Below are 14,258 nucleotides of genomic sequence, written 5' to 3' on the forward strand. Positions count from 1 at the left end.
GGTATAAGGACAAATATTTAGAGTGTAAAGTATTAATACTAGTTTGCTAAAGTGGCAGCTGTTGGTTGTCCTCCAAGATCCATGACTTCACTAGTCCTGAGTAGTTGGCTAGGTTTCTAGCACCAGCCAGAATTTCTTTCGTGTTGAAATCTAATTTGATCTTTAGTCCAATTAGAGAGTTGTTGCTAATCCCCAAAGTATGTGTGCCACTACTGCATTTTAAGGTTACCAGGCTGTGCTGGTCATTGTGATTCATAGATGTCATGGTGGGTAGGTCTTTTGGTTGCTTTCTTCCTTTGGAAGTTCACTTGATGTTTCTGTTGCCATGAAAACTATTTCTGAGGTAGGAGGCTTTCCAGTCATTTCTAGCTCAGGGACCTCCGTGCTGCTTTTGAAGTACTTGGTGTCCTCAGCAGTAGGCACTTGTTTTCTACCTCTAGAAGGCAACCAAGGACAGTAGCAAGAGCCCATAATGTTTTGGGAGTCTCTTGGTCAATCTTGATCAACAACCAAGAGTTGGAAGTTAAAGAAACTCCATCTTCTCATGCCTGGTGTGGAATTTTTGTTATTGCAGCCTCCTCTCTTCTTTATCTCCCTCTCCCCCTTTCTGTTTTCCTCATCAGATCAGTAGCATCCTGCTAGTCTCTTCTCTTTTGCTCCCCTACCTATTTACCCTGATATGATCCCTTTTATTTCCCTGGTTTCTATAGCTACTCCAGGATAATATACTTAAATAGGGAGATTTAAGGAGGACAACCAACAGCTGCCACTTTAGCAAACTAGTATTAATACTTTACACTCTAAATATTTGTCCTTATACCCATAGGTAAGTGTAGCCCTCACTCCTCATCAAGAGAACCTCTCTCTTTTTTTTTTTAAGATTTATTTATTTATTTAAGCTAGGACCTCAGATTAGAGAGGACATCTAAAGTTTATCTTTCTGGGTCTAGGTTACTCACTCAATATAGTCTTTTCTAGGTCCTTCCATTTACCTGCAAATTTCATGATTGCATTTTTCTTTACAGCTGGATAGTATTCCACTGTGTATAAGAACCACATTTATCAGTTGAGGGACAGTCAGGTTGTTTCTATCTCCTCGCTGTTGTGAATGAAGTAGCAGTGACCATGGCTGAGCAAGTGTCTGTGGAGTAGGCTGTCCAGCCATGTGGGTGTGTGTGCTAAGGAGTGGAATAGCTGGGCCATAGGGCAGATTTATCTTTAGCTTTTTTGATAATTTTCCACACTGGTTTTCATAGAGGCTGCTTTAGTTTGAAATTCAGCCAGCAGTGATGAAGGTTCTCTTTCCTCCATATCCCTTTCAGCATTTGTTGTGTGGGGGATGTTGATCATTTGTTGTGTGTGGGATGTTGATCTTTGCAATTCTGACTGGGGTGAGATGAAATTTTAAAGTTGTTTTGATTTATATTTTTCTAATTGATAAGAACAATAAACATTTTTTGAGATGGTTCTTAGCTGTTTATTTTCTTCCTTTGATGACTGTTCAGGTCCCATGCCCATGTTTTTAAGTAGGTGGGTGGGTAGGGGTGTTTTTTGTTTGGATGGTTGGTTGGTTTGGTATGTTTTCCTGGTTTTTTTTTTTTTTTTTAGTTCTTTACATACTCTGGATATTAACTCTCTGTAAGCTGTGTTGGTTGTTTCGTTTTTGTTTATTAAGTGTGCGGTTCCATGTAAGCTGGAATGTCTTTAGAAAGTAGGAAGCAGAGATTCAGAGAGCCCAGCGGCCCCCACTTAGTGTCCGTGTTCTTTCCGTCATAAAGCCGTTTGTATACTGTACATGTGTTTTATGTATGTATTAGTGTTACCTGATCCTTTCCATGTACCTCAGGAAGTGATGGCTCTGCTGTTTATTATTTGTCAGCTACAGACAACTGCTCATACAGTCTTTCCTTTCTTTTTTCTTTTTCTTTTAAGGCAGGCTCCCAGGATGGCATAAAGTCAGCTCTATACCTCTCTCAGTCTGCTAATCCAGTACTTACTCTATTTCTGAGTCAAGAATTAGCCATTATTAAAAATAACTGTCATTTTAAAAGTATGTATATTTTACCACATGTATAATAATTTTTAAAAATCCTCAAACATCAAAACTGTCAGAAAATACAGAAATGCTATAATATTTTGTACTAGTTTTTAATTTATTCTTTTTTTTTTAACTAAACAGGTGTTCAGCACTTACAGCCTTCCAGTGATCCATTGCTTTTGGAAGTAGTGAAACAAGTTAAACTCAGTGATATGGAAGAAGATAAACTAGAACTTCTTGAAGAAGACATGGCAGCTAGAGTAAATATGTATGTATGAGTATTTGAAAGCAGTTAAACTATGTTATGAGAAATGGGACTGCAAAATTGTGGATTTGCTTGAGTTTCTGGTTTTCCAAACAGTTAATTGTTTAATTACAAGTGGTGTAATTCTTTAACTGTAACAGTTAATGTCAGACCAGCTGTTAAGAATCTGAGTGTATTTACTGAAATTATTGAGGAAGGCTTTCTACCTAGGATTGTTGGGATCTGTATTTAAAATCATAAAGTATTTTTGAATGAAAATATTGAATGATGTATGGCTTTAAGCTGTGTTTTTGTGGAAATGTGCAACAGAGTCTGAGAGTATAACTTAGCAGTAGAGGGCTCATCCAGTGTGCACATCACAAGGCCCTAGGTTTCATCTGGGATGATTGTCCATGAAAGAAAACTTTTTATATGAAATATAAAACCAAAAGAAAAATAAAGCTATAAAAAGAAATCCATTCAGGAGACATGAAAAAAGTGGAATAATTATAGATACAAAAGTAAAAAATAAACATACTGCTAAACTATCAACTTTTAGCTAGACTGATTAAGAATTTCAAAAAGATACCAACATAAACATCCAGTATCAGCAGTGAAGAAGATACTGTTTGCCACATAAGTGAGATAAATTCATGATTGCTTCTTTTAAAACTTTTTGTTCAGTGATGAAAAGGAAGAACAGGATCAAAAGGAAAAATTGGTGTTGACTGAGGACTGTGAACTCATTACTGTAATTGACATAATTCCCGGCAGATTAGAAGTCACTACTCGACACATTTACTTCCATGATAACAGTATTGAAAAAGAAGATGGTGAGTAGTTCTAGGGAAATAATTACCTTTCATTATTAAGTATCCAGGTCCATGAGTCATGAATTAGAGGAAGAAACAAACAAGGTGGGACTGCAAAATTATAGTTTATCTTGTACAATGAAAAAATGGAGAGTCAGGAATTAGGTTCATTCTCTTGCCTCAGCCTTGTGAGTAGCTAGGACTGTAGGCATGCACACCCCTCTCCAGTTGCTTTTATCATTTTACAAGATTTGACTTGAGGGTTTCACAGTAAACTTAGTTACAAAGTGCAGTCTTAATTTTATCCTACTTTTTTATATATACACTGTCCTGTAAGCTCTTTTGTATGACTAACTCTGAAGATCCAGCATCCTGGAATGAGTTCCAGGGCATACATTTTAGAATTACTATCTGGCCTCATAGAAAGGTAGTAGAACAGCTATGGGACTCTAGAATAGTTTAAAGGAGACAATTTATAATCCCTAATGGATACTAGGTTTTGAATGTAGAATTCATTTCCTCTGAGTATTACTTTTTGAAACAAGAAGATATTTTCTTCCTGGAGTAACTTTATGTGGCACCTCAGTCATCAAATTTCTTTTGTTTTCAGGACTGCGCTTTGATTTCAAGTGGCCTCATTCTCAAATTAGAGAGATTCACTTACGTCGTTACAACTTAAGGAGATCAGCACTTGAGATTTTTCATGTTGATCAGTCCAACTACTTTCTCAATTTCAAAAAGGAGGTGCAGTACCTTTCTGATAATCATAAAGTATGATTTTGAAATAATTTTCCAGCTACTGAGCTCTCATGGTATTTTGGGCTATATCCCTGTTAATACAGAATATTAAAGAAAAAAATTATTCTGAGGCTAGTCAGTATATGAACTTTGTTGAGATTTGTTTGGGAATTGAGGTGGTTGTTTCCAGTGAGTGTGTACATACAGTAGAACAGTTAATATCAATTAATAGATGCCAGACACTCTCTGTGTTACCACATGCAATATATAAGATTAGACAAGCTGTGCGTAGTGTGCCTGGATTTCTTTTTCTCTTCTTATGGAGACACTAATGTCAGTATGATGTTTTGGCCTCATGACACTATTTTTAAAAAACTGTCTTATGTGTACAAATTGTAGTATGCCTACAACTTCTAAGAATCAGTTCTTTCCTTCCACAATGTAGTTCCTAAGGATTAAAGTCAGGTGATCAGGTTTGGTAGTAGGCACCTTCACAATCATCTTACTGTCTCCATGACCTCATTTAATATTGATTGTCTCCAAATGCCCCATCTCTTTCTTATTGTGAGCTTATTGGTTGAGGGTCAGGTTTTTAAATCATAAACTTTGAAAGGACATATTCAAACCATAGCACCAAATATGCCAGAAGAGGTGAAATTGTGGAACAGATAATAGATTGTGGTTTTCAAGAAATTAGAGAGGAGGCAGAATTGTGGGTAACCACTGTCAAGTTTATGCAGTGATAATGAGTTTTTAAAGGAAAATGATGATGATAGGGATACACTGTGAAAGAAAGAAAATACTTTTCTTAAAAGATTAAGTATATCTTTGGAAAACTATACAAAAGCCATAATCTCTATTTGTCTTGACTAGTTTTTAAACTAAACAGTAGTTTGTTTTTTTTCTATAGGTTAGAAACAAAATATATAGCAGACTTTTGTCACTTCATTCTCCTAATAGTTATGGAACAAGATCACCACAGGAATTATTCAAAGCATCAGGGTTGACTCAGGTAGGACATTTAATAGCTTGTTGTAGTTTGTTCATTTTACATCCTAGAATTTTGCTTAAAAAATAAAACTTCTGATTATTTTCTTTTGTGTGTGTTTTTTAAAATTTTTATTATTTTCTTCATTTACATTTCAAATGCTATCCTGAAAGTCGCCTATACCCTCCCCCCGCCCTGTTCCCCTACCCACCCACTCCCACTTCTTGGCCCTAGCGTTCCCCTGTACTGGGGCATATAAAGTTTGCAAGACCAAGGGTCCTCTCTTCCCAATGATGGCCTACTAGGCCATCTTCCTTTTGTGTGTTCTAACTGTTCTTCTCTTCCCTCCCTCCCTCCCTCCCTCCCTCCCTCCCTCTCTCCCTCTCTCCCTCCCATCCATCCATCAGTCCATCCACCCATCCATCCATCCGTTCATTCTTTTATTTGACTGGTTAGTTAGTTAATTAGTTAGTTTTGCTTTTGTTGTGAAGGGTCTCTCTATCTAGCCCTGGCTGTCTTGGAACTGGCTATGTAGACCAGTCTGGCCTCAGACACTGGGAGATCTACCCACTTCTGCCTGCCAAGTGCTGGGATTAAAGGTGTGATCCATCACCCCTGGCCTTTGTTCTTCCATTTAGAATAAAATCCCAATTACCTTTGTGTATGGAGTGTGATAAGATTTGAATATAGGACCCCATTTATGCCAGGCTTTTCTGTGAGGTCCTCCAGCCAAGAATTCTTTTCTGTTGTTGGAAATAAGCCTTGTTTAATAACATACCGTTCCTTTTGCTCTTGAATAAAATTTATTCATTAACTACTGATGTCTGAGACTTACACCTAAGAACAACTGAGCTTTCTATAAATAGAACTATATCTCAAAATGAAGATTTCACTTAATGGATTGGAGCATACAGATTTCATTTTTCACCGTTCACCATAATTCTAACCCTTTGCTTTTGATCCACAGTGAATTAAAGTTGATTGTTACTCTGTCAAGAAAACTCTGATGTATAAATTAACTATGTACAGTCATTAGAAGACTGAATATAATTTTGTGATTAATAGAAATGATTTTCTAATCCCACCTCATTTTGTTCTCTAAAGGTAGTTTTCCTTCAGATAGTCTAAAATCCATAACCGTATTAGCTTAGCTCATAGAATGCTTTAGCATGTTAAAGTACTGCCTTTTAGTACATATAGTGTAAAAATGTCAAAGGTAGGGTAGGGCAGGCCTATTAGAATTTAAAATTTTAAGTTAAATAAAACACTTAATTGGAGAAGAGTCTTAATTTTTCCTCTTCGTGTTACATAGGACTAAATCCAGAGTGATGCACTGAAACTGCTCTACACTAACCTCTATCCCCTAAGTTGTCCTGGGTGTCCTCCAGCGTGCCGTCCTCCCACCTCCACCTCCACCCTTGTAGCTGGAATTTCACTTGTGCACTACCACCCCAGAGTACAATGTAGTACTTACGTTTAATTCTTTTGCTCTTTTTCTTAGTAATTTTCTAAAGAAATAGATTGTGAAGAAGTTGATTTGTCTCCATGTTAAACTTTTTGTAGCTCCATATCTTCAATCATGAAGATAATAGAGATAAGGATTACAAAATTAGGTTGGTTATTAATAATTATCACATTCTAAGAGGTTATATGATATGATTCTGATGTTTTTTATGCTGTCTAGAAATGGGTGAATAGAGAGATAACAAACTTTGACTACCTCATTCAAATAAATACCATGGCAGGACGAACCTATAATGACCTTGCACAGTACCCTGTGGTGAGTTTGTATAAATCCCAAAAATAATAAAATTAACTTATACTTTATAATGTATAAAACCATATATGATGTTCATGTTTTTATTTTGAAAAAATAGAGTGGCTTGGGTATAGTTTAGGGGTAGAATGCTCTTGTACCATATGTGAGACTCTGGGTCCAGTCTCAAGCATTGTAAAAGAAACGTACATCGTATACATGCTTTGCCTATATGTTTTCCACCTTCATATTTTAAAGATATATTAAAACATGAAGACCAGTAATTAAAGGTAAAGTCCTGTTTTCATTTTATTAAAAATATCCCTGAAGAATTACTGAAAATTATTTAATTACTCAAGATGAATAAATACTATATTTTTAAAGTATTTATAGTAGGGAAAACTATTCTTAGTGATTATCCTTCTATCTTTATGAACATTTATGCTTGATGTTTTCTAGGTTCTCTAGGAAGAAATGTCTAAATTTTGAATTATGTCTCTTTAGTTTCCCTGGATTTTGCAAGATTATACTTCAGAAGAGTTGGACCTAAATAACCCTACTGTATTTCGAGATCTTTCTAAACCAATTGGAGTAGTTAATGAAAAAAATGCCAAAGCTATGCGTGAAAAGTAAGTACATTTTAAATCTTTTCAGAAACTCATTGTTTGAATTCATACAGATTTCAATCAAAACAATTAAATTTTACCTTTTCTGAATTAAAAAGGATATATTTAATTATTATTTTATGAGTATGATTGTCTCTTTCTAGCATATATATTTGTACACTAAGCTATCTCTCCAGCCCCTAAATGCTTTTTCTTTACGCCGGGCGTGGTGGCGCACGCCTTTAATCCCAGCACTGGGGAGGCTGAGGCAGGCGAATTTCAGACTTGGAGGCCAGCCTGGTCTACAAAGTGAGTTCCAGGACAGCCAGGGCTATACAGAGAAACCCTGTCTCAAAAAACAAAAACCAAAAACAACAACAAAAAAATTTCTTTAATGTGTATGGTTGTTTTGTCTTCATGTATGTCTGTATACCACTTGCATGCCTGATATCTGCAAAGTCCAGAAAAGGACATCAGATATGCTAGAACTGGGTCACAGGGTTATGAGCCACACGTGGGTGCTGGGGACAAAACTCAGGTCCTTTGAAAGAGCATCATATGCTCTTAACCACTGAGCCATCTCTCCAGTTTCATATTATCTTTTTTTAACAGAAGCTACTTAAAATTTTTTTCACATATCTTTAAGATATTTTTCAAATATCTTATATTCATGATACATACATTACAGAAGGACAATTTCATAAAACATACAGTGTATGTTCAATATATTTCACCAAGCTTTGCTTTCTCTGCCACCGCTGCGTTCTATTTTTCTAGACCATTTTGCCATACATTTTCATAAATATATATATACAAACCAGATTTTTATATATCTATAAATTTTCATGTATCTATAAAACGTAGGAACCACAATTGAGAGAGCAAAAACAATGTTTTTGAGACCACCTTTACTCTCTCTCTCTCTCTCTCTCTCTTTTTAAAGTTGATTTTATTTTTAATTTATTTTTTGCACTCCATATTCCATTTTCCACCCTCCCCCCCAATTCACCCTCTGCTCCACATCCAAAACCTCCTCCCCAGCCCGCTCCATCTCTACATACATTGACTTTTGTGCAGATGGCATACCTGCACTCTTCATTATGATTAAAAACAATTCTATTCATTCATTCTTCTTGTTAGATCCCTGTGTTGGTTCTGTAGCTTAGTTATTGTTAATAGGGCTACCATAAACACTCACGTGCAAGTTGACTTGAAGTCATCTGGCTAAATACCCTGGAGTGACATGGCTGGGTCTTGTGGTAGATCTGTTTAGTTTTGTGAGAAATGACCACAGTAAGTTTATGTAGTGGGTGTAATGAGAGAATTGACTTCTATAAATTGTGCTGTGGTCTCTATGTGTACACTGTGACACACACATTAAATAAATGTGATTTTTAAAAAAATAGAACTATACTTATAGTGCAGGGAGTGTGGCCCACTTAGTTGTTATGTATGAAACTTTGGTTTGACCCTCAGTGTTGCTGAATAGAATTTTGTGTATTATTCATTAGAATAAATATTAGTGCTAGCATGTTGACACAGTAGATAGAGGCCCTCGCTACCAGACCTTGCGATCTGAATTTGAGTCCCAGAACCCATACGGACAACTGCAGGGTGTCCTTTGACCTCAGTATATGCAGCATCATGTATGCACACAAAGAGTAAATTAAACACTGAAAAGTAAAATTATAGCAAGGAAATGAACTATTTCAAAAATTTCCATAGTCAACATATCTTATTATTGTATTATGCAAAACTTGTGTGGCTGGAGAGATGACTCGGTAGTTGAGAGCATTGGTGCTTTTGCAAAGCACTCGGGTTCAGTTTCCATCACCCAAATGGCTGCCTACAAGCCTCTGTAACTCCAGGTGCAGGGGAGCCTTCTATCTCTATGGCCTACACTGACACTCGACGTGCAAGTGGCACATTTAAATTTAGGCAAAACACCTTTACATTTAACATTACATAAGTTCTCTTAAATGCTTCAAAAGCTTCTTTTAGTGATATTTCATTATTTGTGAAACATCCTTAGAAATTAATTTTTCCCCCAGTTATATGGGGGGATGTAGATACTTTATTTACTAGTAAAGCATGTGACTAAGGATTGACTTTTAAAGAATACTATGCTATAAGCTAACCAGTACAGATTTGACTCTTATTTCACCATTTTGCTATGGTTATAAATTCCACTTTTTTTTTTAAAGGTACGAGAATTTTGAAGACCCAATGGGAATGATTGATAAGTTTCACTATGGTACTCACTATTCCAATTCTGCGGGCGTCATGCACTATCTTATCCGCGTGGAGCCATTCACCACCCTCCACATCCAGCTTCAGAGTGGACGGTATGCTCATAGTCAAACCATTTTCCTCTGATTGTAAGACTCAGAACTAGTCACTTTGATGTCATGTTCTGAATGATGGAGTCAAGACTTTTAAATTTTCTAATAGGATTTAGTCTAGAGAAAATCAGCCACAGTAGTTTAAGAACAGCTCATTCAAATTGATTCATATATAAGACATTTGAATATGACTTTTTCCACTATTATTTTAGTGGACATTTGGAATCCCTACCATTTTGAGAAATCAATCAGATATTTATTATTAGATAAGACCAAGGATGTTGCCCAGTGGCTGAGGACTTGTCTAGCATGTGCAAGGTCCTAGGTTCAATTCCAAGTAATTACTCCCTCCTCAAGTTACAGAACTCATGTGATTTAGAGCTAAGTCTGAGCTGTCCCTAGTCACATCTCAGCAGCACTACAGTATTCCTAAGAATGTTTTTCATAAAGACTGGATAGAGGAAGCAGTTGGGAATTCATAGCAGCCACTTGAAAAGGTATGTGTACTGCTATAATAACAGACTCTGTGGTGTTGTGAGTTACATGTTTCGAATGTTCCTAATTATTCTAAGGGAACTGCATGAACCCTCCACTGTCTGTACTTTCCAGGTAGCTCCCTACATGCATTTTGTTTCCACTTGGTCTTAGTTCTGAGCATTGTTTTCCCAGTTAACACTACACAAACACTGCCTGTTTCTATTTTCTTTCCATGTAACATCTATAGGGAACCTGTATTCTCTACCCTGTCTCTCTTTTTTGGTTTTTCGAGACAGGGTTTCCCTGTGTAGCCCTGGCTGTTCTGGAACTCACTCTGTAGACCAGGCTGGCCTTGAACTCTGAAATCCACCTGCCTCTGCCTCCCGAGTGCTGGGATTAAAGGTGTGCACCACCACACCCGGCCCCTGTTTCTCTTTTTTTTTTTTTTAAGATTTATTTATTTATTTATTATATGTAAGCACACTGTAGCTGTACTTCAGACACTCCAGAAGAGGGCGTCAGATCTTGTTACGGATGGTTATGAGCCACCATGTGGTTGCTGGGATTTGAACTCCGGACCTTTGGAAGAGCAGTCGGGTGCTCTTACCCACGGAGCCATCTCACCAGCCCCCTGTTTCTCTTTTTTAATAATTATTTTTTTTTTTATTTTATGTGTATTGGGGTTTAGCCTGTGTATATGTCTATGTGGGAGTGTCAGATCTTGGAGTTATATACATGTGAGCTGCCATGTGGATGAACCCAGGTCCTCTGGAAGAGCAGTTAGTGCTCTTAACCACTGAGCCATTTCTCCAGCCCCCTCTATCTTAACTTCAGTAAACCTTGGTTTTCAAAAAGAGGTTCAGTCTCTAAGATTATTAAGCATCAATAAAATGTTGTACTGATATGACATAATTTCACTTCATAAGATATTAGAAGTATAACTAGGTTTATTTTGTTTTTTATAATTTTATGAAAAATGTAATTTCACAAAGCTTTAAAATGAATTGTTTGTGCTTATAAGATACCGTCAAGAAAGTACAGCCACCAAGACAATCCATTAAGGAACTTGTATTTAGAATATATACAGAATCCTTACAGCGAGATAATACAAAACTGAAAAATGGAAAAGGGTCTGAATAGACAGGTGTCTAATGCATACAGAGATGTGCAATATCTTTAACCATAAGGGGAATTCAAATCAAAACCACAAAGAAAGATCACTTCCCATCCTATTGCTAAAATAAAAAAGATAAAAGCTACTGTTTGAAGGTTGTGATGTAAAATTAGAAAATGAAAGTAGTAGAATTTCAAAATAGTAATCTCTATAGGAAACAGTCTGGCAATTCTCCAAGACATTAAACATGAAATAATTATCACAAGCAATTCTGCTCTAAATTTCTACCCAGCATGATTGAAGACATAAAAATTTATGCACCCATGTTAGTAACAGCATTGCTGTGAATGGATGACTGGGTCAAAGATTAGTAGACATTTATAAAAGGGTAAAATTTGTGGCTGGGGATGGAGCTCAGTTGATTGGATGTTTACCTAGCAGGCCTAGTACCCTAGGTTTGAGCCCCACCTTTATATAAACCTGATGTGAAGACACAATATAGTAATCCCAACACTTAGAAGATGGAGGTGTTTGAGGTCATCCCCATCTACATCACAAGTTCAAGACTCGATTACATGAGGCTCTGTCTTTAAGAAAAAAAAAAAGAAAAGAAAAGAAAAATCAAATTAGTCATTAGTATCAACTTACCACTTTTACTAAAGCTCATAGCTTAATTTTTCCAAGAAAAAAATCAAGAGAATGTTACGCTTTTTGTAATTAAGGAAAGCACAATCCAATTAGATCATTACCACTTGAGGTTTCTCCAGCTATCACACCTATAATGAAACCTAAATCAACTAACTAAAATTTATGGGCTGAGGAAATGGCTCAGTTGATCGTTTGCCATACTACGTATGAGGACCTGAGTTTGGATCTCCAGCACTCATGTTAGAATCTTAGGATTGGGGACAGACTAATCCTTGAAGCTCATGAGCCAGCCAGTCTAGTGAGTTAGCGAGATCGTGGGATCCTGGTTCAGTAAGAGATCTTATCTCAAAAAGTTAATTAAAGTAAGCTACTAACACATGTAAATAATTTAGCCACAATACAATCTCCCTACTGGTTTTTAGTGTAAGAGTTTCTGCTAATAATGTATTAACAATTAGCTCAGAAGCATTTCTGTAAATCTCTTAACTAAATATATAAGTACTGTTATGTTTAGCATTATTTTTACCTCAGATTTTTTTTTCTTTTTTTTTTTAAAGATTTATTTATTTATTATATGAAAGTACACTGTAGTTGTCTTCAGACATTCTAGAAGAGGGCATCAGATCATGTTATGGATGGTTGTGAGCCACCATGTGGTTGCTGGGATTTGAAATCTGGACCTTCGGAAGAGCAGTCGGGTGCTCTTACCCACTGAGCCATCTCTCCAGCCCTTTTTTTTTTTCTTTTACAAACAAGCTCTCATGTTGTAGCCTACCTTGCCCCGGAACTCACAAGTCTGTATGCTAGTCTGGTCTTGTAGTTGGAAAAGCCCTGCCTCAGCACTCCAAGTTCTGGGTTTTAAGGCAGTAAACCCTATGCCCACTGTATACTTTGATCTTTCAAATATATAGCTCACATTCACTTTTTGTAATAAATTTACTCAGCAAATTTTGTGTCTTTAACATTCTTTTGTGGTTCAACCCAGAGGCCCTGAGCATTCTAGGGAAGCCCTCTACCTATGACCTGTATATTCAGCATATACCTTTGCTTAAAAGTCTTTTAAGATTATATTTAATTAACATGAAATTGTTTTCTAGTGAGATTTGATTTTCAATTAATTTAAAACAATATTTTGTTTTGACAGTTACAACGATAGTATTAACTCCTGACAACAAACCATGAATTATAGATGATTATCATAAAGATAAAAGTTGTTTTCAGATATTAAATAGGAAGATTAAGAAAGACCAGCTGCAGTCATGTGGAAGTTTAAAGAGAACTTAAATGTTCTTGATCTACATGTCCTTGTTTTCATCCATTAAACTCTTGTCTTTCGTTCCCACGTGCAGGTTTGACTGTGCAGACCGGCAATTCCATTCCATCCCTGCTACCTGGCAGGCACTTATGGATAATACATATGATGTTAAAGAACTTATTCCTGAATTCTTCTATTTCCCAGAGTTTCTAGAAAATCAAAATGGTAAGAAATAGGGGATATAAATTTTTATTCAACAGGTTCCAATGAAAAATACTGAAAAGTAGTTTTGAGGACATTTTCTGTAATATTGCATAATCTATTTAAGGTTGGTTTTGTGTGTAGATTACTCAGTGACAGAATTTAACTTAAACCAGAGAAGTGACATACAGAGCTAATCCTTACTTACAGAGAGATGATACAGAAAAGTAAGGTCTGAGTGTGATTTGGACTCATGAGGGAACATAGCTCTGAGCACAGTCTTTAGTAGACATACAAAGCTGTGCTGTACACTGCCAGCCATTACAAGTCTTTGGAGGAATTGGACCGAGGTCAGTGAGCCCATCCATGAGCAAGCAAACTTAGGTTTTCAGAGAATCATCACAACATATTGACCAGCTTACTTATGGGTTTCCTATCTATAATTAATTGCTTTTAGAAATTAATGATCAACTTGAGTAGTTACAAGAGTTCATATAACTCACAGAGATAATAATATTCTTTCACCTTTTAAAGAAAACTACTGACTCTTTATTTGGAATGCACAAAAGGTGCACATTTAAAATAATGGCTAAGTCATTCCATCTTTTGAAAAAAAATAGGTTTTTGGAGTAGAGAAGCATGATTGATAGTTACGTTTAGAAATATCGCAAGTATTTTTCTGTAGTTATTTTGCCTTTTTTTCCCTGTGTGATGCTAGAGCTTGGACTCAGAGACTTGCACACAGTCTGCAAACACTCCCCAAGCAAACTGCCTCCCCAACCTTACATTTGTTTTTAAAACACAACTAAATATGCAAGATTTTGTTTTCTCTTTGATGTGGCTTGTTAGTCAACTATTAGACTGTAACTTACTAAAGCCCGTGGGCATCTGGGAGAGGAGGAGTGACTGGGCTGGATTTGAATGGAAAACTTTTTGGTTTTTCGAGACAGGGTTTCTCCGTGTAGCCCTGGCTGTCCTGGAACTCACTTTGTAGACCAGGCTGGCCTTGAACTCAGAAATCCACCTGCCTCTGCCTCTCA

The 14,258-nt window shown here is 36.5% G+C and overlaps 1 protein-coding gene across 1 annotated transcript in view; it reads left to right on the forward strand.

Annotated features, from left to right (window-relative positions):
• The window catches only part of Nbeal1 (neurobeachin like 1), a 162,006-nt gene that overhangs the window by 107,760 nt on the left and 39,988 nt on the right, over positions 1 to 14,258 (forward strand). The window contains exons 35-42 of the mRNA XM_021198528.2: positions 2,180 to 2,306; positions 2,967 to 3,115; positions 3,705 to 3,838; positions 4,743 to 4,844; positions 6,505 to 6,600; positions 7,081 to 7,205; positions 9,386 to 9,526; positions 13,112 to 13,242. Coding sequence (XP_021054187.1) covers positions 2,180 to 2,306; positions 2,967 to 3,115; positions 3,705 to 3,838; positions 4,743 to 4,844; positions 6,505 to 6,600; positions 7,081 to 7,205; positions 9,386 to 9,526; positions 13,112 to 13,242 — 1,005 coding nt within the window. The remainder of the gene's footprint in view (positions 1 to 2,179; positions 2,307 to 2,966; positions 3,116 to 3,704; positions 3,839 to 4,742; positions 4,845 to 6,504; positions 6,601 to 7,080; positions 7,206 to 9,385; positions 9,527 to 13,111; positions 13,243 to 14,258) is intronic.

This window comes from Mus pahari, chromosome 5, assembly GCF_900095145.1.
Source record: "Mus pahari chromosome 5, PAHARI_EIJ_v1.1, whole genome shotgun sequence".
In the NCBI taxonomy this organism is placed as follows: Eukaryota; Metazoa; Chordata; class Mammalia; order Rodentia; family Muridae; genus Mus; species Mus pahari.